The sequence below is a fragment of the Pezoporus wallicus genome, unplaced genomic scaffold (genome assembly GCF_028554395.1).
Source record: "Pezoporus wallicus isolate ANWC-B61680 ecotype Strahan unplaced genomic scaffold, APGP_CSIRO_Pwel_v1 contig_8548, whole genome shotgun sequence".
Classification (NCBI taxonomy): Eukaryota; Metazoa; Chordata; class Aves; order Psittaciformes; family Psittacidae; genus Pezoporus; species Pezoporus wallicus.
The window spans coordinates 694,743-718,206 of NW_026642624.1; the positions used below are offsets into that span (position 1 = coordinate 694,743).

The 23,464-nt window shown below is 50.2% G+C and overlaps 1 protein-coding gene and 1 long non-coding RNA gene across 4 annotated transcripts; one reads left to right on the top strand and one right to left on the bottom strand.

Moving 5' to 3' along the window:
- Window positions 1-9,695: 9,695 nt before the first annotated feature.
- On the top strand, window positions 9,696-19,317 carry CILP (cartilage intermediate layer protein). 2 transcript variants are annotated; one of them, XM_057431017.1, is made up of 8 exons: window positions 9,696-9,799; window positions 10,979-11,062; window positions 12,004-12,057; window positions 13,446-13,631; window positions 14,630-14,944; window positions 15,036-15,144; window positions 15,586-15,743; window positions 16,322-19,317. In XM_057431017.1, exons 1-8 carry the CDS (start codon window positions 9,742-9,744, stop codon window positions 18,661-18,663), a joined length of 3,306 nt encoding a protein of 1,101 aa, XP_057287000.1. In that variant the 5' UTR covers window positions 9,696-9,741; the 3' UTR covers window positions 18,664-19,317. The 2 variants fall into 2 exon arrangements, with proteins under 2 accessions (XP_057287000.1, XP_057287001.1); XM_057431018.1 differs by lacking the exons at window positions 12,004-12,057; window positions 13,446-13,631.
- Window positions 10,936-22,676, bottom strand: LOC130610867 (uncharacterized). 2 transcript variants are annotated; one of them, XR_008975108.1, is made up of 5 exons: window positions 21,255-22,676; window positions 18,489-18,665; window positions 14,611-14,757; window positions 11,452-11,788; window positions 10,936-11,264 (listed from the first exon to the last, which is right to left on the bottom strand). It is a non-coding gene; the product is annotated as an uncharacterized LOC130610867 (long non-coding RNA). The 2 variants fall into 2 exon arrangements; XR_008975107.1 differs by having other exon boundaries at window positions 10,936-11,788.
- Between the last annotated feature and the right edge of the window lie 788 nt (window positions 22,677-23,464).

Here is a 23,464-nt window from a genome sequence, read left to right on the forward strand (position 1 = left end):
TGTTTCTTTTTTCCCCTCCTCTCCTCAAAGGTCAGCTTGAATGCTGTCTGCTCAGCAGCCTTCAGCTGAAGCTCTGAACACTGGTTTAATAATCAGAGGCTTTTGGTCCCTGGGATGAGGAAACAGCACTGGCAGGCAGGGCTTGTTTCCATACACCCCAGCTTGGCTCTTCCCAAAATCCCCTCCTTTTGGGATGCTGCCCCAGTACATCCCTGGAGCTGCAGCCCAGTGCTGGGTCACAGGGAGCCAGAGCATCTCCCGGCATCCCCAACTAGGATTTTTCTCCCCAAATCCATATGGATCATCCCGGGATGCTGGAGAAATCAGAAACTAGGAAGCCTCAACAGGTACTACAGCCCCTGTAGCAATTCTTGCATGAGCAGACCATAAAGAGAAAGGCAAGTGCTGTGTTTTCCCATCGGATATCCTGTAGAAACTGGGATCTCATGCAGGGAAAGTGGCACGGGATGTAATTTCCATTAGCCGAGTGCAAACACGTGGCAGGGAACCTGCTGCTGTTTGTGCTCCTAAATCACCACCAGGGTCTTGGCTTCACAAAAGAGAGAACAACTTGTATTTCACTTCTGAGAGGAACTCCTGCTGCTGAGTGTTATGGGGGGGGGGGGGGGGGGAAATGACTGCTCTTGTTCCAGCAGAACCATCCTATAGCAGCACCCATCACCTACACCCTCACCCCCGGCACCCTCGGGTGTTTGTGCTGGGCTGGCTGCCCAGCAGTTCCCCTTTGCTCAGAAAAACCTCATGATTTCAGGGCTTTTAATGCCAATTTTTATTCTCTTATTCCCCCTCCAATTCTTCTCCTCTTCCAAACCTTGAATTGTCCCAGGAGCAGCTCGTCCAAGGAAATTCTTGTCTCATACTGGACCCGAAACAGAAAGTCTAGTCAGGGACATCTGACATGCGATGTTTTTGTGAGTAAATACCAGCGTCCATGAAGTCATTTCCCGGGGTTAGAAATGAGCTCACCTCTGGAACGGCTTCTCTCCTTACCCAAAGTTCACAAGTCAAGCGGTTGGGAAGCTCCCAGTATTCATCCTCCTCTCGAGAAAACAGCATCGGGGCTGCGTGCGGCGCGATGCTGCCTCCGGTTGTGCACTCTGCACAGGTCCGTGGTGCGCCAACAGCCTCCATTCCCTGAAATCCTTCAGCCAAAGGCAGAGGAGCACAGCGCAGCGGTCACTGGGGATAAACCAGTGTCTCATTCTGCCTGCTCACCCAGCCCTGGCCGCTCTGCCGAGCCTGCCAAGAGGGACAATAATTGCTGTGCCTCATGGGAATAATGTGGGTCATCCTGTCCACCTCCTAAAAGCCCTTGTTTGAAGCAGAGGGAGGGATCTCTCCTGCCCACCGGGTTCTGTATCTTGGTAAACTGTGTCTGTGGAGCGTTTCTGGGTGAAATAACACACTCTTTCTGCTTCAGCTTCACATATGAAAGCCTTGCTGGAGACCTCGCTGGTAAGAGCCGTTTCTCCAGGGGTACCATGCCATTGGATGGTGGTGCTGGGAAAAACGTGCTCTCAATCCTCAAATCCACTGCAATTCCCATCTTTTTATATCCTGGCTGGTGCTCCTGGTTTTGCTGGACATCCAGGTCACACACCCAGCCAGGACGGTGCAAAGGACAAGGACCCCTGTGGCAGGGGAGCCCAGAGCATCATTCCCAGAGGTTCCCCAGATTTACCCCTTCCCAGGTGGAGCCGCAGCTCTCAGGATCTTTCCTCCATCTCTCACCAGGACATCTCGACCAGAGCAAACTTTCCCCATCTCTAAACTAGACAAGAGAGAAGAGTGAATCCATCACCCTAGACCAATCCCGGAGGTCAAGCTCCAGAAAACCTGGTGGGCTTTGGTGCTGAGCCCCATTCGATGATCACCAAGCGATAAACCCAGACACAAGTGTGCATCACCATTCAACTCACTGTTCACCTTTCCCACAGCAGCTTTTCCTTGCCCAGGCTGGAAGCCTCAGCTGGGGGGAATCAGTTTGGGAAATCTCATCCAGCACCTTGGTCCTGTGATGCTCCAGACCCCAGTAAACCAGGAAAATCACCCATAGGGCTGATGGAGGGGCCATGGGTCCCCTTTGGCTCCAGCACACTGACCCAGCCAGGGCTTTCACTGCCCTAACTGGGTATTTATCTTGAGCTGGAAGAAGTTATGAAATCCCGATGTTTTCACTGTGACTAACCCACGGAAGCGAACAATTTTGTCCTTATTTTTGGATGGGTTTTAGTTGCTCTCCTTGTCTTTGCCTTCCGTGCCCTCTTTTATCCTTCACTTCTTTCTACTCCCTTTGGGACCATGGCGATTCTCCAAACATCAAATAGCCTCCTCTCGCCATGTTCCCAGATTGGACTGTGTGTCCCAAAGGCCATATTTCAGGGCTCCCTTTGGATGGCCCTTCCCAAACACAGGCCAGATTCAAGGGCTGTTTTCCTCCATTTCACTGGGAGAGAGGTGAGACGTGGGGAAAGCTGAAAGCCCCATGGGACCTTTGAGGCATTACCCAGGAGTGAGAAGCAGGGAAAACCTCCCTGGCACCTCTTTCCCCTGTGTCTCATATCTCCAAGCAGTTTTCAAGGCTTAAACCCACCCTTTATGCAGGGACATCACTGATTTCAGGAGGGATCAGTGGCTCAGTGGGGAGAGAAGCCATTAATGCTGGGTTAAGCAAGCCAGAGGAGCATAGCTTCTGCTCCACCACCCTGTTCCTACCCTCCTGCAAGAAACCTGCTCCGAGCCAGGCTCTGGGACTGCCCGACCCTGGTGTTCCTTGGGATGAACATCAGTGCTGACATCTCCCCGTGGCCAGATTTGGCCTGGTTTTGGGAAGCAAAGCTCAAGCCAATGCCGGGAGCATTGCACTGAGTTTTTCTTGGGAAGGTCTTATCTCCCACGCTGCCTTTCCAGCCTGCTCCCGGCCGTTTCCATCTACCCCATTCCGAGGTGCTCACACCGGGATGCTGCCAGCCTTTCCCTTTGCAGTGCTTGCCCCTCACCAACACCACTGCCCGCTGCTGGCAAACTCACATTTACCCTCTGGGAAAGCTGATATGGCCACAACCGCTCCAAGGGGAATCCCGGCAATGCTGGAATTAGCTCGGCACAGGCTGGCTCTTCCGAGCATGTCCTCATGAGCTCATGAGCTAATTTACAGCTCCGGTCGCCCCCATGACCACAGGCATTCCGGGAAGGGGAGGCGCTTCCATGCCCTCTTTTGCCAGCATGGATGCTGACGAACTCCTTAGGAGCCAAAACTTGGATGGGGATCGGCCCCGATTGCCTCAGTGCAATAATTAACCTGAAATTAATTCATGTATGGTTCACATATGGTGCCCACCACCCACCCTGCTCCATCCCGGCTCTATCCCTGCTCCATCCCTCACATGCTTTCTGCCCATCCCAAGTAAAGGTCCATCCTCACATTCAAAAGCACCTTTGAACATGATGCTCCCTCTGCTTTCATTGCCATCACCATCGCCTCTGGTCCAGCTTACACAGCCTACACCTCTTCCATGTGCTGCAGTCCTTACAGAGTAGGACAGAGACAAATCATGGTGTGCTGGAAGATCCAAGTGCTCCCTTGCACGTCCATGGTTCAGGCAGGATTTTGCTGGTTTTTAGTGAAAACTGGCTGGTGCTTTGCTGGTGCAAGTCAGTGCAAATCTGCTTGCTTTGACCTGGTTTATAGCAAGAAAATCAAGGTGGAAAAGGCACAGATGAGCCCAGGGGCTGCCATCCCATGGGTAGGAGGCTGCTCTCTCTGCCAAGCATGGGTGCACAGGCTGGAGCGCCTCCAAACCCAAAGCTAATTCCCGTAAACCAGAGTAATAAATTAAGGATTTCTTCAGGAGCAATTAATTGCCCAAAGCAACATGTGCTTTGACACAGGATGGTCTTTGTCCACCAAACCGTGTCAAGAGCTAAAGCAAACAGCCAGTGGGCTGTGGGCTGGAGCTCTGTTCCTGCTCTTCCTCCATGGTTTAAATGTCCCCATTGAGGCACAGCCCTGCCTCGGACATGGCTACATTCCAATTGTGCCCATTCCCATCCTGCAACTGCATTTCCATCCCTGATTCAAGGTTGTGCAATAACCCAGACCCTGCTGCTAGCCCACATCTGCCGGTAGGATGTACCCAGCCAATATTAGTGTTGTACCAGCACGAGGCACCATGATGCTGCCCTCTGAGTATCCCTAAGGAGATAATGCTCCAGGCACCATGCAGGGAGAGGCTGGGATGCGCATTAGTCATAGAGAGCTTGAAAATAGCAGCCTTTCCCCTCTCACAGAGTTTCTAAATGAGCCAGAATACTTATCTCAATGTCCTCAGCAATGTAATTTAAAAGGGATTTGCTGTTGAGACACTTGTGGTGCTCTCATAACATCTCCCATCTCTTCCAAGCTGCGATGGGGAAGGAGACATGTCAGAAACAGACACAGCATCCAGGAGGGCAACCGCAGCAGGACCCTTCAGTGGTCCAGGATATCCCAATGACCAGCAAACCCCTCTCCAGGCAATGTGAGTCTGGATATGGAGCTGTACACATGCAGCAGGGATGCAGGTAACAGTCCCAGTGCACTCAGATAACAGCCAGGCACTGCAGAAGCACTAGAAAAAGCCCTTTGCCTTGATAGCTGGGGTCACAGAGCAGGGCATACCCCACATTTACATGCTGGGGGTGTCAGTTATGTGATGGTGCCAGCGGACACTTGGGGGCTCACCCCTGGGCCCTGCAGCTGCTTGCTCTCCCCCAGCTCCCTGACCTCCACAACTAAAACGAGTCATTCCCCAGCTCCTGCCTTCCATCATGTCCCCCTCCGTGGTGCTGTTTGCATTTGTTTCATAGATGGTGTACGTGGAGCTGAGCACTGCTGAGCCATGGTCAAGGCTGTAGCCTCGGAAAGTAGATCCTTCCTGGGGGGAAAGTCCGCTTGCTGCTTTTCTCCCAGCCACAGCCTGTAAATCCTCATCCACACAATAAAACCAAACTCCAGTAGTTCATTTCTCGGGCTCTTTTCCAAAGCTTTCAGGCAGTTGGAGTGTAATTCTGTGCTGATGAAGCAGTGGGAGAGGGCTTAAGTGGAACAATATTGTGGTGGAGCGAGGTTTGCCGGTGGTTCAGAGCTCAGAGTGAGCCCCAGGGACCCGCCATGTCCCCCAGTGCTCCTACAAGCCATGGAAATCGCCAGCCCAGCTCCTGGGATAGCAAAACAGGGCTGAACAAACAACATCAGCCACCCCTGGAGCATGGCTGGAGCAGCACCGGGAGCCAAGTGCTTCATCAAATCCCAGCTCCCAGCTTTCCCTCCGAAACCGCGCAAACTTCCCCAAAGTGTTTGGGATGGAACAAAGTCATCAATCACTTCTTTTAACTCCCATCTCCGTAAACAGAAGCGAGCCCAGAAACAGGCAGCAGGGGAAAATATCCGTCAGCTCCCTTTGGAGGAGTGGAGAGGGTGCAGGGAGGGAGGACGGGGCAAGCAGCTGGGAACTGAGCACAGCCTCAGCCCCAAAGGCCATCTCATGGACTCCACAGGGCACTTCATAGTCCCCATAGCCTGTAAACCCCATGTGCAGCCCTGAGAGCAGCCCCACCACCCAGACACCCTCCCTGCATGGTGCTGTCGGAGTCTGGCAACAGCCACTCTGCCAATGCCTTATTGGAAAGGGTGGGAGGCACAAATAGGCAGGATGAGCATCACTAGCCAGTTTTCCTCTGGATTTATTGGAGGGCCAACCATGAAGGAGCACAGAGAGGGAGATGCTGTTCCACTACCTGCTGTCACACTCCTCTTACCCTGCCCCGGCCTCAGCACTGGTGGGGGGAAGCATTAAGCATGGCAACATTCACATAAATACATTATGGATTTGTAATCACACATCAGTGATGAAACCAGGGAAAAATCCCATGAGAGCTGGGCAGGGTCCCCAGGGTTAATCCGGGAGAGGAATAAATCCAAGGGGCACCAACGCTTTGGCTAGGAAACACCAGTCTCAGCTGAACCCTGATGCGATGACCAGAACGATACGAGCCGCTTGGCCTGGGATGCATGTTTCCCTGCTGGCCATGGGCACAGGGCAGCATCCTGCTTGTCCCCCATCCCACAGGTCTGGGTGTTACCCACCTCGGGGGGACGGGAAGCGGCCGCGCATGTCCCGGAGCTGCGGTGCAGCCGGTGGTGCTCAGCGCTGGAAACATCTGGGGCTCTGCTCGTGCTGCTCCATCCAGCGTCAGCCACGTGCCAGAGGCGCAGCGAGGGATGGCCAGGCCAAGAGAGGTTGCACAACAAGACTCTTGTAGAGACTTGGGTTTTGCATGAACTCACGTGTCCCAGACCTGCTCCTGAAGCCACACACGTGTCTCCGGAGCTCGTCTTGCAGGAGCCATGCTGGAGAGGAGACATCTGTGCTAAGGAGGAGGCACCTATGCTAAGAAGGATGCAAAATCCCATGCAAAATGCCCGCAGCTGTGCTGCGCTGGAGCTATCACCTGGGTTCCATGACATACAGAACAACAGCTTTCCTTTGGCAGAACAGCACCTTTCCTTACCCCGCTCTGTGACCCATGGAAACTGATGCCAGCACCAGCAGGACCATAGCTGAGGCACTGGTGTTGTGCTAGGGATGGGCTGGCCATGGCAGGAGGTAGGTGCCATCCGGGAAAGGTGAATTCCTTACTCCCTGTCTCGGCACCTTTCCCACATCCCATCCTCATGGCAGGGGGGAAACGCAGTGAGCTCCATGTTGATCCCGCAGGTCCTGGGGGAACTCTGGCTCTCCGGGCACTCCTTGCCCACCGGATAAACAACCTGCCATCTCTTGGCACATCCCCACTGTGTTTTCCTTGTCCCTTGTAAACACCAACAGGAGCTGGTGCAGGCACCACCAATCATTTTTTATGTGACACCTCGATCTGTGTTCCTCTCGCACCGCTCCCTCTGGCAGCGGGGCCGGCAAGGATTACTAAGAGGCAGCCCAAGCCTCCACTGGCACATCCCATACACCACTGGCTGCCCCAAGGCCCGTCCCCAGCCTTCGGGAGCAGCTCCTACCATGTAAAGCTCAGGCTGCCACACCAGGCTCCTGCACAAACAGACAGCACGGCCCCATGGTGCCCAGGGCTGCGTGCATGGGTGGTACACACTCACACATGGCCATATGCTCTGTGCAGTACCCAGGAGCCCTGAGCAAGGACTATCTGCCATGAGTACATGGGAGAAATGCGGCTGCAGAGGGAGAAAGGACCTGGGGGGGAGCTGAAGCCAGCCTCAGGCAGGTGGGGAGCTCTCATTAGGGTTTGTTGATACATCTCCTTACGGCTCAGGTGGGATGCCGTCACATTTATGTGCAGGGATGGACCTGCCTCTGCCTCTCTGTGATACCCCATGTGTCCAGACCAATCCATCTGGCTTTGTCCCATAACCTTGCATGCCCCAGCATCCTCATTTGACCCCTGCCAGAGCCAGCACAGGGGCAAAGGCAAGCAGGCAGCACAAGCAGCACAGGGAATGGTGTCCTGCTGAGCCCTGTGAAATGTGGGAACACCATGGGGTGAGGGTTTTGGCCCAAACATTTGTCCCACACCAAGCAGGAGCCAAAAAAGCGTCCCCAAACCTCTTTGCACTACACACTGTACTCTGTATTTTCATCTTCAACAGTCAGCAGCATCTATTTTGGATCCAGCCTCAGGGTGAACCCCTAACAGCGATGCTCTTGTGCCGGGATGCGGTACCCACACCGCGACGCGGTACCCCCACCGCAGCACCCTGCCGCACCGTGGCATCACCGCCAGCCCCTGGAGGTGCAGTTTCACCCAGGGTTTGTGTTTACCATTACCTCGTTAAGGGATTATTCAGCCTGTGGTTTCCTCTCTCGGCCGATCTGTTTGTGCTCGGCGGCCGGTGGCTCGCTGCCATCCCCTAAGCTACACGCCGGGCTATATAAGCGCCTCGCTGCCTCGGCTGCGGGAGGCTCGCGCGCAGCCCGGCTCGGCGGCGGTGCATAGCAGGGCTTGGGTAAGCAGCAACTCTCTCTTCTCCTTCCCAACAGGCTGCGAATCCCTTATCCCACAGCGGTCAAACCCTTGCCTCGCTCCAGGGACCGCAGCTCAGTTTGTGGCTCTGTGGGGAGAGGATGAGACGCTCCTTAACAGGGGTTTTATGGGTTTTGTACTAAGAGCAAATAAACCCCAACTCTGCTCAGCTTTTCCTCTTCGTGGCAGCTGGTGGTTATGTAGTATTGCTGTGCTATTAAGGCTGTGTAATTAAGAGCAGCTGTGATTAAGGGTGAGGTGGGTATTAATTGATGGGCAGATGAAGGTGCAGAGGCTGCAGGCTGGGAAACCTTGATGGGGACGTGGTTTCCCATGTCCAGCTTCTCTCTTCCTCATCCAGCTAATGGGTTTGGGGCAGGGTTAATGGGGATGCCAGCATGGGATGTTGGGGGGGTACAACAGTGCTTTGCTCACAAGGGGCTGTTTGATCTCTTGTGGCTCTGTCCCACACCGGCTTCCCTGCCAGAAAGGGGATACAATGCTGAATGCTCCCTGACACCAGGATCCGGCTGCTGGAACCCCCCCTCTCCCAGCATCACATGTCCCCGGGCCAGAGGGATGTATCCCATCCCAAACCCAGCACTGAACAAGTCACAGCCAGCTCCCAAAATAGCTGCCGAGTGGGAAACAAGCTTTCAGCCTGGATTAATTTTTCCTGGTTATTGTCTGGCTGCGAGTTCACAACCCCACCGTAAGCCCACAGAACACGGCTCATGTGTTGCTTGTTATTTTTGCTTGACTGGGATTTGCTGAGCCATAATCAAAGTATTTCCTAGTCCCGCATTCCCTGGTGTCGCTGGGGAAGGTTAAAACTGCTTACTAATGACAGGGTGTTCTCGCTGCCGGCTGCTCTTTGTCAGCCTTGTTTTATGGGTAAACTGAGGCACTGAAAAGCCTGAGGCAACATTTCCCCGCACCAGGCTTATTAATTTGGGGTGCATAAAATAAAGCATCTGGATAACAGCAGCTCCGTGGGTACCTTCAGAAATTAAATACCCAAATGCTTGGTGTTGCAGGGCTAAGGGACTCGCTTATAGCAAAATATGAAGCGGCTGAGCTGGGGGAGAGCAACACAAAGCCTCAGTCCCTCATCTCTGTGTGCAGAAAAGCTCCTTGCTCACAGTTGCAGGGAAGACTTGGCTTTTGCATGGGATTTTTCCACTTTCAGAAGCACTTGGGAGCCTTCCCCCTCCCCACGCTCCTGGAACATACTGGGATACGATGCTGTCCTCACACTAAGCCCAGTATGCAGGCAGAGGGATGGAGGCATGATGTCTCTGCTCATGTGGGGGGCAGAGCAGGGGCCCACGGAGCCACATGGGCTGCAAAAGCATCCCTGCAGAAGTATTTAAGCTCTTAAAAGGCACTTTAAGGAGATGTCATTACAAAGCATCGCTCTGCAGAATAGATTTGGGCTCAGATGTGACAGTGAGAAGCAGAGGGGATGCCAGTGCAGATGTGGAGCCCCTGCTGCTCCCCTCTTGGGAAGCTGCTGTGGATGGGTTGGAGGGGGAATGAGCAGCTCCAGTTTTGGGCTGGTTCAGCCTTGGAGAAGCTCCCTGAAAGCAGCAAGACCCTGGGTGAGCCTCGACACAGCTGGGTTTGTCTCTGCAGGGCTGGGACGACTGAGGGTACTCCAAGGAGCCCCAGTCACCTCTGGAGACGATGGTCACTGTGAAGGAATGGATCCTCCTCCTCCTCCTGGGAGCCACATCCGTTCTAGGTGAAGGTTACTCGTTTCTATTCCCGTCTCTGCGCTGTCCCCTGCCCGCGGGCACACCAGTGTGAAGGCATGTCTGTCGGCGGCTGCTGAGCCAGCAGACACGGACCCGATATCAATGCCAGCTGCTGCTCTGGGTCACTGCAGTGCTTGCCTGGCCAAAGGACTTCCAGATGAGGGCTGGCACCCACCCAGCCAGCAGCACACGGGCACGGCCTGTCTGAGAGGCAGCAGCCTCTGGTTAAACATGGATAAGCCCCCGTGCTGGGACCATCCCTGGCTGAGTCTGCACCCCAGCTCCCCTGTGCTCTGAGCAGACCCACCCTGGCCAGTGCCTTATCCATCACCCGAGCATGAAACAAACCCAGCCTCCAAGCCGAGCCCTTGGGAAGCATCACCAAGGCTCTTCTCCAGGAGAAGATGCTCAGGAGCAGCAGACTCTGTCTGCTGGCTCTGCAGGGTTGCACATACCATAGCACTGAGTGATAAGCAACCTGCCACTCTGTGCCGGTGGTCTTGTGAGGAAACGTGTTTGTAGGCTCTTTGGGTTTGTTTTTCAGGGCTATAGAGGAATTTTGCCCTGAAGTGCTCTGGCCAGACACCTGGTTTAAAACAGGGAGAGTCAATTTGTAGCTGGGGAAGTGCCCAGAAGCCCTTGCTGAGCCCCCAGGAGTTCAGAGCCAATGCTGGTCAACTTCAGGCTTAGCTCCCCAGTTAAAGTGGGGAAGGTCCACCAGCCACAACCACCAGCTCCCCTTGGGCACACAGGCTGCCAGCAAGTGCAGAAACCAGCCTGTGTCCCATAGCAACAACCAGCCTCATTCACTTTGGGTTCATTTCTCCCCACGAGGGAGAGGCAGGATATATTTTAGATCTCCAAAAACAAGAAGATGATTTGATCTGAGCTGGTCCACCACAGAAAGCACAAAAAAGCTTTCCTTGGGTGCTAAGGGAAATGGCAAATTTGCATCATACCTGAGGTGCAGCAATGCTGTGGGACATCTCCATCACACCCTTCATTTGGCATCTCCTGCCCTGCATCCCACAGGAGCTCTAACCTGCAGCTCTTACCAGCCACAACCCAAAGGGAAAGCTGAAAAACTGATCCTAAGCATGCCCAATCCCTTGAGTCTAATTAATTCATTGTTAACCTAATTTAATCTCTTATTCATTAATCCTTAGGTCAAAGGCTTCTGAAACCAGCCCTCGGCAGGATCCAGATAGGACAGAAAACCTTCAGCCCGCTGGTAATGCTCAGCTTGGAGAGTAAGTTGATCCCAGCTCGAGTGGCTTTCCCTCACCAGGACAAGGGGTGTTTGCACGTGCCTTGGGTTTTTTCAGCCTCAGTTTACAACCAAACACTATTATTTGAGTAGGTGAGGACATTTAAGCAATGGAATAAATGTTAATCATCTGCAACCTCCTGTAGGGTTCTAGCTATCGCTGACACACGCTGTTGGCTCCTCTCCTGGAAAAGTGAAGGTCAAGTGCGTGACCACAGCCCTGGCTCCCGCGGGAAGCACGGGCGGGCTGGGAGGGCGAGGAGAGCCCAGGGATGGGCAAGAACATGCTCTGACTTGCCCTTCCCCTTCCCAGCCTGTCCCCACGCAGTTGGTGACCCCATATAGAATGAAAGCCTGTGGGGTATTAACTACCTGTAGAGCCCAGTCTGCTCCTTAACCCCAAGGAGACATTGCAACCTTTTAAGCTTTACTGCCCTGGGCTCAGGATTTAGATTCCAGCAGGCCCTGGAAGGGCTGGACACGCTGATGCCATAGCTGAGGGATTAAGGGACTTTCCCAGCTTTCTGTCCCATTCCCAGCAGCTCTCTTACCTGCTGGGGAGAATCAAAGCACAAAAACATGAACACTCAGAGGTTTTCTTCACTTGGTCTTTTGAAGAAAACTTCCAGGAAGATTGTTTTCCCCGCCAAGTGGATGGCACGAGGCAGTGATGCTGAGGCTTGCAGAGCAGGGGCTGACTCCTGCTTCTCTAGGGAGAAATAAAGCAAAATACTGAGATTCTGACCAACGCAATTGGAAATTAAAGCTCCTGCCCTTGGCAGCAGTGAGCTGTAAACTCAGGTTTTGCCTCCAGGAGAGGGGGTCCTGGTTGGGTTGAGCAGCCAGGCTCGGTGCAGGGACTGGTGCTCAGCCAGGGAATGGGCAAACCCTGCTTGAACCACCCCGTGCATCCTCTGCCCGCAGGTTCGAGGAGCAGCTCTCGCCGGGCAGACCCGATCTTCACCTACACCAGACGCAGTATGTGCTGCTGGCCAGTGCCACGGGTCCCTCCCCACATCCCCACTAGTGCTCGGTCCCTTGGCTTCTCCCCATCCTCTGCTTTCCACTTTTTCTGCTGCCGAGGTCCTACCCAAAGCCATGTGATGCTATTTTCCTCCTGCAAGACTCCCCTCCTTTCTCATCATCACCAGCCCTGCAGTGACCCCAAACAAGCTCAGGATCATACTGAGATCCCACTTTAATCTGTTGCATGTTAGATTTCTGCTTGGGGAAACACAGACAGACATTTATCCATGTGCTACCACATCCCCAAGCCTACCTCCTCTTGCATCCCTCAAACTGCTGAGTAAGGTCTATGGATGCACCACTCAGGATGCTGAACCGAAGATGCCAACAGATTAAAATCTTGCCCATCTAAGCCAAGAGCTCACTCCAACCCAGACATGACACTCCCTGGCTGCTCTCATTTAAATAGCCTTCCCCAGCCACCTGCTTTTGTAAGCCAGGGGTCATTTTTGGCCTTTCTAGGAAAGAACCCAACCTGGTTCATTACAAATGGGGTGGAACAGTAGGTATGGGAAATGACACAGCACTTATCTTCAAGAAACCTCGTTTTTAGAAACTTTAGTCATGAACAAATCCTTATAAACATTATTAGAACACTGTCATTTAAAAAGAAACCCAAACCACAGACTTGGAGTGGCTCTCATCCATTCAAAGTCACTTAATACCATCTATATCATACCATCTAAATTAATACCATCTACTGCCAGTGAAAGAAATTCCCTTTAAAATCTAACCCCATATTAAACCCTCAGTATGTTTTACAGACTCTTTCGTGTTTTACAGATCAGCTGTCCCCTACATGCTCAGCCTGCTCAGTAGCATCTTAGGCTTCTGTTTTGCACACAGTAAAAGTGCTCACAATAGGACACACACTTCCCCTATAGGGAACATATGTTGAAGTATGGTTAAAGACATTCAACATACAAGCAATTTTACTCTTCTTTTTTTTTGCTTTGGTTTGTTTTTATTTAACCACATTTGAAACGCAGGCGAGTGTGGCCCCTCAGACAGCATTTAAATGACAATGTGCGTTTGATTTCCTTTAAGCCAAAGTTATTCAACACTAAGCATGAGCTGCGTGCACTTTGCTCCCCTCCAGTTTATCTTAATCAGCCTGAATTCAGTCGCCTGCAGGGAATTAAGTCAGAAGCTTTCAGACACCTCCTCATGCTTTATTTCCCAGCTCCCTGAACATGCTTTAAGTTTGTTTAATCCATGTGCTGCATAATATCCAAATGCATAGTCTGAGCTATACTGAAGCTGCTAAGAAAACAGCTACTCATTTTCAGGCAGCTGTATGTCTAATGTGCGTCTCTAACACACCACTGATATCATTTAAGGTCCACTGGTGCCAGATTCAAAAAGGTTTCTGTCTCCATGGTCGAAATGGAGCGAGTGCTCAGCAAAGTGTGGCCAAACCGGTGTGCAGAAGCGTACCAGATCCTGCCTAGCTGAGCGCCGCTGGGGCGTGCACTGTAATGAAGCAACTGAGGAAGGGCGGCTCTGCATTGGACATGTTTGCTCAGGTGCTCCTATAACCTCACTTACAGGCAGGGGGTGATGTCCTGATCTCACCACCACGTAGGCGTTGTATTCCCTCCACTCTCATTTTACCGTCTTCCTTTCCCTTGAGAGAATTTTGCGATGCTGGTGCCTTCCCGAGCAGGGCTGGAGCAGAGCACAGGGAGTTTATAGCCAAATGGCAAGATAAGGGGGGGATACATATATGGAGAATCATCAGAGACCCATAAAGATCCCAGGGATGCAGGAAAAATCTCATTAACTTTGTTATAACAGCAGCTCTCAAAGTGGCAGCTGCATCCACATAATCTCCAGGAAGGGGAAGAGTTGGGAATATTGAATTGCCACAGCTCCTGCATAAGGGGCTTGTAATTCATTGTATTATTTTTATAATCCTCCTTTAAACAAATAATTCTTAAAATAGCCTATGAGAAAAGATAGATTATTATTTGGGATTAATTGCTATAGGTAACGAAAATGTTTTGGAATCACTGTCTGGGAGACCATTTATTAAACCCATTGGGTAATGCTCATTCGGCAATTTACCTGTGTTAGTCCTGCCCAAGCCAGGATAGCATTGAATAAGGGAAAATGGCCTTTAAGACAGACCAAAATCATGACTTTTGGGCACGAGTTGGTAACTGAAACCTGTAAAGTTTAAGATATTTGGATTTGTAATTTCACCAGGGTTAAGCTAAGAGCTCACATGCTGATCTGGATTCAGATTTTCCTGAAATCCAGCCCTTTGGGGTAGGTAAATAGAGTTCCTAGCTGTAATTATATCCACGTGTCTGCTTTCTACTAATTGTCAGGTTCAGAATCACATCGTCCCAGTGTTTCTAAGGCACAGCTGTTGATAATCAGTAAAAATATGTTTTGGATCCAATTTATTCCTTATGCAGTATCTGCCTTATTGCATCTAAATTAAAAGCAGACATGAGAACATGCCATGAGTGTTATGAGCACCTGGGGCCACTTTCTGACCTGCCTGCCTCTCCTCCAGCCTGCAACATCACCTGCCCCATGGGCCGTGTCAATGCTGACTGCGATGCCTGCATGTGCGAGGATGCGACCCTCCATGGGAAGGTCTCTCTTGAGGATGGGTCGCCTGCTGCCGATGCCCGGGTCTACCTGCAAGCCAAGAAACTTAAGTTGTTGACAACAGCTGATGATAGGGGCATGTTTAGGATCCCGGGGATCTGTCCTGATGGCAAAAACACCCTTAAAATAAAGAAAGCCAAATACGCAACAGCAATCGTCACCGTGCCTGAGAGCAACAGAAGAAACCTGGCGATCCAAGTGCAGCTGCAGCGATCAGGTAGCCGCAATGGGTCTTTACACAGCAGTAAGAGATAAACTCCAGTTTTAGGAGGGGAAGAGTAATGAGATGGCTTTTTCCTCCCTTGCAGGCAAACCCTATGTTTTCAGAAGCCCTGAGGACAAAGCCAGGAGAGTGGGACAGAGTGTGTCGCTCTGCTGTGATGCGCTTGGGAGCCCAGCCCCTGACCGCTACCTCTGGTAAGAAAGTCCAGTCTGATCAGGCAGAAGTCCTATTTGTCCCATGGATTCAATTTGTATCTCCTTACCATCCCCATAAAGGTGGGGTTCTAGCTACAAAACAGCTAAATACGATGGGAACAAATTGCTGCAAATGATGGTGTCCTCGAGGTGTGCAGAGCTGGTGGATCTCAGAGGCACTGTAATGTCATCTGCTGAGGGACTCAGTGCTAAAACACACAAATAAGAGTTGGAAAACCCTCAGCAGGCAGGACTGGCAGTTCTCCTGTCTGCCAACTGCCAGTAGCCACATCTCAGTACTGCCAGGGGAAGGGGAATAACTTTTAGGTGATGCCACCTCGCCAGATTACAAATGGGGAAACTGAGGCAAGAGGCCTGGCAAAATCCACGCAGCAGGATTAAGGCCGTGGCTCTGTCCCCTTAACTGTCTGTTCCTGGCAGGTACCACAACGGCTCCCTGCTGGATCCCTCTTTATACAAATACAAAAACAACCTGATTCTGAAGAACCTGAACAGGCACCATTCAGGAGAGTATTTCTGCAAGGCCAGCAGTGCCGGGGGGTCAGCGAAGTCCCAGCCTGCCAAGCTTGCTGTCATAGGTAAGATAAAATGGGCGTGATGCTCTCCAAGCAGCTGGGGAGGCAGAAACCAGGAACTGTGGTACATGTGGGAAAGAAAAATCTCAAGTAAAATATTTAGGGCCAAATTCAAGCATCCGTTAGCAGATAAGCTTGTGTGAGCTGGTTGGGAAGCAGATGCTCTCTACAAACTGGAGCTCTGCATTGCAGGTGACCTGCCAAGCTCAATCTGCTGGTTTCAGCAGATTTCTCACTGTATTTGCTGCCTGATGTGAATATTTGTTTGCTTAGGGGCTTTTTCCTAAACCTTGGGAAGCATTTAGTTTCTCCCTAGCCAAAAGGCCAGTCAGCTGCAGAACAGCAGAGGGTGGGCTGGATGGCAGTGGTGGGTAAGCAGGAGCTGGATGCAAACAGCACTGCTCTTAATCAGGTACCTAAAGTGAAAGCTGAGCACCTGCTTTACCAAAACCACCTAACCAAAATGCTGCAAAAACATCTGGTTTGTGGCTTCGAAACCCTCAATAACTCTGAGGGTTTCAGACCACAAAGCAATGACCACAATTCTTTCGTGCTGCTCATTAAGAAATCCTATTCAACAGGGAGACAAGAGGCAGCCTGCGACTCCCAGCCCCAAAGCCACCTCATCCGACTTCCTCACGACTGCTTCCAAAAAGCAACAAATACCTTCTACTATGATGTTGGCAAGTGCCCAGCAAAGACCTGTGCTGGGAAGCTGGACAAGGGGCTCCGGTGTAAGGACAACGTTGCCTATTGCTGCGGAGTGTCCAAGATGGAAACTAGAGACATCTCCTGTGATGGGTACACACTCCCCACTAAAGTTGTTGTAGAATGTGGCTGCAAAAAATGCACTGAGACCAAAATAACAGTTCGAGGCAGAGCCACAGCAGCAGATAACGGAGAGCCACTGAGGTTTGGCCACATCTACATGGGCAACAAGAGAGTGAGCATGACTGGCTACAAGGGAACCTTCTCGGTCCATGTCCCAGCAGACACGGAGAGACTGGTTCTAACTTTTGTTGACCGGCTGCAGAAGTTTGTGAACACAACAAAGGTTCTGCCCTTCAATGAAAACGGAGGTGCTGTGTTTCATGAGATCAAGCTGCTAAGAAAGAAGCCCCCTGTTACACTGGAATCCACTGAAACCAACGTGATCTCTTTGGGAGAAATGGAAGAAGATGATCCGATTGCCGAATTAGAAATTCCTCCCAATGCATTTTATAGGAAAAACGGAGAAGCCTACAGAGGCAAAGTGAAAGCCAGCGTGACATTTCTGGACCCAAGAAACATCTCAACAGCTCCTGTGACACAAAGCGACCTGAACTTTGTAGATGAGGAAGGAGATGTATTTCCACTCCGCACCTATGGCATGTTTTCCGTGGACTTCACTGATGAAAAGGGCACCGAGTCTCTTAATGCAGAGGAAGTGAAAGTTCATTTGGATGCTGCTCAGGTGAAGATGCCAGAGCACCTGCAAGAGATGAAGCTTTGGTCCCTGAACCCAGAGACAGGATTATGGGAAGAAGAAGGGGACTTCAACCTGGAGAAAAGCAGACGGCGCAAAAGGGAGGAGAGAACATTTTTGGTTGGGAACATGGAGATCAAAGAAAGGCGACTGTTTAACCTGGATGTCCCAGAGAGCAGACGGTGCTATGTCAAAGTCCGAGCCTACAGAAGTGAGAGGTTCCTGCAAAGTGAGCAGATCCAAGGCGTTGTGATTTCTATTATAAACACAGAGCCAGAACCAGGGTTCTCCTCCAACCCCAGAGCATGGGGCCGTTTCGACAGCGCGGTCACTGGTCCCAATGGCGCCTGCGTGCCTGCCTTCTGTGATGAGCAGAACCCCGAGGCCTATGCAGCTTATATCTTGGCGAGCATGGGGGGTGAAGAACTTGAAGCTGTCCCCTCTGCTCCCAAACTCAACCCTAATGCTGTTGGGGTCCCACAGCCATATCTCAACAAGCTCAACTACAGAAGAACAGACCATGAAGACTCCAACACTAAGAAAACAGCCTTCAGCATTAACATGGCCAAGCCAAGCCCTAATTCCCCAGAGGAGAACAACGGCCCTATTTATGCCTATGAAAACCTACGAGAATGTGAGGAAGCTCCACACAACGCTCCTCACTTCAGGTTTTACAGGATAGAGGGAGACAGGTATGACTACAACACTGTTCCTTTCAGTGAAGACGACCTTATGAGCTGGACCGATGACTACCTGGCATGGTGGCCCAAGCCTATGGAATTTAGGGCCTGCTACATTAAAGTAAAAATAAATGGACCCCAAGAGGTGAACATAAGATCTCGGAACATGGGTGGGACGCACCCACGTACCATTGGGAAGCTCTACGGCATCAGGGACGTCCGCAGCATTCGGAGCTCGGAGCAGCGGGATGTGTCGGCAGCGTGCCTGGAGTTCAAGTGCAGCGGCATGCTCTTCGACCAGGACCGTGTGGACCGCACGCTGGTCAAAGTGGTGCCTCAAGGCAGCTGCCGCAGGGAGAGCGTCAACAGCATGCTCCATGAGTACCTGGTGAACCACCTCCCCATGGCTACCAACAACGACACTAGCGAGTACACCATGCTGGCTCCACTCGACCCGCTGGGACACAACTACGGCATCTACACCGTCACCGACCAAGACCCGAGGATCGCCAAGGAAATCGCCTTGGGTAGGTGTTTCGATGGCTCATCTGATGGCACCTCCCGAACCATGAAAAGTGATGTTGGCGTGGGGTTGACTTTTACCTGTTCGGAGAGGAGCGCGGCAGAGCAAAGCATCTTCGAGTCTCAGAGGAACTCGGGCCAGCAGTCCATACTGGTTCTGCCAGGGGAGAGCCCCGCGTACCGAAGGCAACCGGCAAGCCGCCGAATCCCACAGAGCAGGATCCCGATGAGAGGTCAGCGTCCTTCTGGATACTAGAGCTGTAAAGGAGCCTCGGTAAAGCTGTTCACACTTGATGAAGTATAATTTGAAAGTAAAACCTACCTGCTAACAACAGAACCCAAAGCTGGTAGGTGTCATTATCTTTGAGACATAATGAAGGTGCACTTTTTTCCTCCACCAGAAAGACATAAGGCAAAAACTGGGGGCCAGTAGCTGTAGTGAGTTTGTGTCTTATTAAATGCATCCATAAAAATCTTCTTTCTGCCTGACATTAAACAGCTTCGTATGATAGCCTAAAGGGAAGACTAAACACATGATTCAATTAAGCCATGTACATAAAACACCCTTCTGTTCTGCATCTGCAGACTTTGCCAGCCCAAGTACCTGTACAGTAGTTGGTAACATGAAAAGGAATAAACTGATTTCCTCATACTGAATTCAACTGCGAGGTTTTGTACTTGAAATGTAAGTATTTTATTTATTTCTAGCTTATTTTAGAATGACTGTATTCCAGCTAAACTGCCGGCAGCTGCACTTCTAAGAACTCACATGCTCAACAGCACGGAGAAGCCATGAGGATTTGTAGGCTCAACATGGATAAAACCAGTTTTCTCTTGCTTCTTGCAGTATTTGACAAGAAAATTCATGCTTTAATGATAGGGTAGGTTAATAAAAAGAGTAATTTTATAACTTTGACAATGCTGTGTTGCTTTTGTGTTTGAAATGCCTGGCCACAACCAAAGAATAACCTGCAGAACATTTCTGTTCACGAACAGGTCATGGCTTTATCACTGAAAGGCTGACCCTGAGTACGGGTGAGGGGTTTGGTGGGTGGCTGGTGATCCCCCAGGTCCAGGGCTTGGCCATGGTGTGCTGCAGTCAAGGAATATGTGCCCAGCTTGAAATAAGGAGCCAGAAACAGTGCTGAGAAGTGGAGCAGCAGGCCTGGGCAAGGGATTAGGCAGCAGCAGGGCCCCCAGAGTGGGACAAGATGGGGAGAAAAGCGGGCCAGGACACCGCACTTTGAGGAGCGTAGGAAACCAGGCAATGTAAAGCAGGGCTGGGCAGTGCAGAGACAAGAACAGGATAGGCTTCCCTCCACATTCAGCAGCAGTGAGCACACACTGCTGGGCATGAAACTGCTCTTAGCGGAAGGTACAGATGGCCACAAAAGGGGTCAGGCAGACACTGATCCATCTCCAAGTGGCTGATTAAGTTGCCCTATCAACCTCCCACTACTTTTAGAGAAGAATCAAGCACCTCAACAGCACAGAATTCATTCTGTGTTTACATCCCAACACTGGCAATAAATTTTGGGGTGGAGGCAAGCCTCCAACACCAAAATTTCCACAGAGAGAGATCACAGACAGGTGGGCAGTGCTGCTGCATGAAAACTGGAGTTCAAGCACACACTCAAGCGTGGATTTCCCTTTCCTACCCAACGTCCTCCTATGGGTATGAAGCCAGTTCTCGGTCTATGCTGTCTTGCCTACAAGCCCATCGAGGGCATGGGGAATCTTTCAATTGTATTTAGCAAGCTTCAGAACAGGTTCTCAGGTCTGACATGGGGCATCCCAGGCATTAAAGGCAGAGCTGTTCAGGACTGAGCAGTTATGCAGCCAAAATCATGCATAAAAAGGTCAAAAAGCCCACCTTAATAATGCATGTTTTGATGCAAATTGACAGTTATCAAAAAGAAGCAGAAAAGGAAGAGCTGTGGAATACTCTGGCACATGCTCTTCATACCAATGAATTTAGACTCTGTGTTTTCTTTTGTGTCTAGTCTGCTGCAAGGGCTTGGCACGAGCTGGGGCCAAGGCAGCCAGTGGAGAGCATCAGCTTGGACCTTCCCACAGAGCTCCTGGCTTGCACTGCAGACTCTCAGAGAAATGTCTCTTCCCTCTGCTCCCCTCCTCCTCTGCAGCCAGCCAGCCAAATCCCAAACTTAGTTTCATCACTTTGAGGGTGAAGTAACACAAATGACTTTTACAGATCAACCCAGGAGATGGATGAAAGCAGGCTCAGGATGTGATCCCTGTGGTGCACGTGGGCTCGCCAGAGTCAAACACAGCAGACCATAGGGCTCTTCCTTTTGGGGAGAAATGTCTGTTTGACAGCAATGAAAGGGTCACAGCTCTACAGCCTGAAACAGCAAAAAGCTCTCCAAGTTTCCCCAAACTGTCCCCCACTGCAGCTTAATTCTGACTTGGAGGAACAAACTCGCTCTGCACTCCCCGAGTCCCTGAGCTCTCAAGAGTAGCCTGCTCGCAGAGCACACTGGATAAAGAGCAGGACAGAGAGCTTTCAAACACAGGTGCTTAAACACTATCAACAGAAAACAACCTTGGCCCAACAACAACCACTCAGTGCTAACACTTTATCATTACTGATGAGCCACCACATCAAACACACAAAGAAAGTTTAGATAGGAGAAAAGCTACAGCAGGTCCTGGCATCCACCACTTACACAAGTTTTATGCTATAGTTCAGTGTCAGTCCTGACTTCCCCAGCTTGTGTTTATGGTCAGTGGACAGCAATGTCCTTTCTGCAACCTGAAACCTAACCCACACCCCCACATACCAAAGGAGAGCATCAGCTGCAGGAATGCTTGAAGGCTTCCACTCACCTCCTCCCTCCGCTTTAGCCTTTGGACCACCAACCTTGAGAAACAGGCTGAAGGAGACCTGGCTCCTAAACGTCAGCAGGTTTGTGGCTAAGGCAAAGCATCGTCCATTAAGGTCTCTCAGTTTCCAAGCCTCAGATAAATCTGGTGACCTATCCCTCCTCCTGCTTTTAAGAAAGGGAAAAAATTGCTTCCCAGAAGCTATCAGGCTGTCAGGAGTTAGGATAAACAAAAGGACTAGACTCAACCTTCAAATTATCCAGGGATTTTGCAATCAACTATTTAAAAGCCTCCAGTACTCCTGTGATGAATCACTTACACTTTGGGTTTATTTGCAATTTATTCAGCAGATATCCGAAATAAAGAGGTTTCCTAGGAAGCAGGGGGAGCAGTGACATTTCAGATCATGAAACAGATGCACCTAACAGCGAGTCGCCAGCATCCTAAGAAATACCACTCCAACATTTATTTGAAATCCAAGATGAAGTCATCTCTATCCAACACCAGAACCCTTCTGGTGCCCAAATGTTTTGCAGTTCTACCAGTAATTTGGCTTCAGTGATCTTAAACTGAGCCATACTGGATGCTGGTCTATGAATACCTCCTCTACTTTGCCTCTCATGGCAAAAGGAGAACTGCTTTATTTTGGTATTATCACTTTCCAATTGCTAAGGCGGCTGTACTTGACCTCAGCAGTGGTACTGGGGATTGAATCACCATGTCTATGTTCTAGAGTCAGCCCTGACATGCTATTCCACACCTCATCAGTGAATGCCCCATTTTTGTTTTGTCTGTTCTGCAAAAATAATCAGATTTTCATTACTTACTGAGTTAAATCCCTACAGAGCTAGGTGAGAGCGAAGTTTCCAAAGAGACATTTTGGCTAAACAGCTGCCTGGGGAACTCCAATTCCCCTTAAAGCTTCTCTACCAGGCCAAAAATAGCATGCCAAAGATTTCCTCCATAAAAAAATAAATTCATCTTACCCTTTTTTCCTCCACAAAACAACCAGGGTGAAGTTGTGCATATTCAGAGCTAGGACATTAACTGCTAAGCAAGAACTGTTTAATCTCCTCTAACTTCTTGCATAGAAAGCAATTCTAAGAAGCCTTAAAGAAAACTGTACAGATCAAAAGATTAAGTTACAAGTATAGGTATCCTGGCTACAATATGGTTTAGACATTACTTGGCATTAAACAACTAACTGAAGACATTCTGTACCAGACTTTCTCAATGTTCTGTCCAGCTGACCTTGGTTTTCCCCTAAAAGAGATGCAGTGAGCACCATCTACAGGGTTTCTGAGCACTTCCACCTCAAACTCCACCAAAGACACAGGAAAACTCCCCTGTTGCTTTATGCTTTAGTTAGAACTGAAATAAGCAACTGCCAGCGATGACTAACAGCAACAGATCTCACATGAGGCACAATGTCAGCGAGAGCGTACAAATTGCCCTACAGGTTCTCTCCGATGCTAATACCTAACGCAGACATTGCTGGATGGAAGCTCATATTCCAACTAGGAGCATTAATAACAGCCAGCAGTAACGCTACTTTGCACCACGTTGTTTTGGAGGTGCAAAGGGTAGACACAAAGCTCTTTGCTATCACCTTTATGATAGTAGAGCAGGTTCAAATAAGCAAGGAGTTAAAGAACTGTCAAAGAATTTTCCTCGAGTCATTCTTAGGAACTAAAAGGTTAATTGAACAGTTTGGTCATCTAAAAACTTTTAACCTCAAATTGCCTGAATTTTCAATACTGAATTTTTTTCTGTGGGGTCACATCTCACTGATCATCTTACTCCGGCCATAACGAACTAGAATTCGTTTTCCAGTGCCTGGGGAGCTGGACATCAGAAAAGTTGGTCCACCCATGCTAACAGATAATTACAGTATTTCTCCTAAGTCCAAAATTCTTTATCATTTGTGCTTAAATTTTCTATATTATATATATATAAAAATATATATATATAAAAATTGTGGTGTGGGTTTTTTTGTATACTCATTTTTCTGCTAATTCAACTTCTGATACAACCTATGCCCAAGGACAGACCCCTACCATGCAGCTGATTAGTGTCAAAAACCTCACTGTCTATGGGGAAGAGAGTGTACAGAAAATGTTCTTACCCTCTGCAAACACTGAATATTTGAATCCCAGTGATGCCTACGAGTACTCTTTAAAAATAACTGGTGAAAAATTCCCAGAAGCTTCAGT

Coding starts and splice junctions, on each gene's coding strand:
- CILP (XM_057431017.1), top strand. CDS start 9,742: ATGGTCACTGTGAAGGAATGGATCCTCCTCCTCCTCCTGGGAGCCACA. Junction 14,945..15,035: donor AGTGCAGCTGCAGCGATCAG/GTAGCCGCAATG, acceptor CCTCCCTTGCAG/GCAAACCCTATGTTTTCAGA. Junction 15,744..16,321: donor TGCCAAGCTTGCTGTCATAG/GTAAGATAAAAT, acceptor CCTATTCAACAG/GGAGACAAGAGGCAGCCTGC.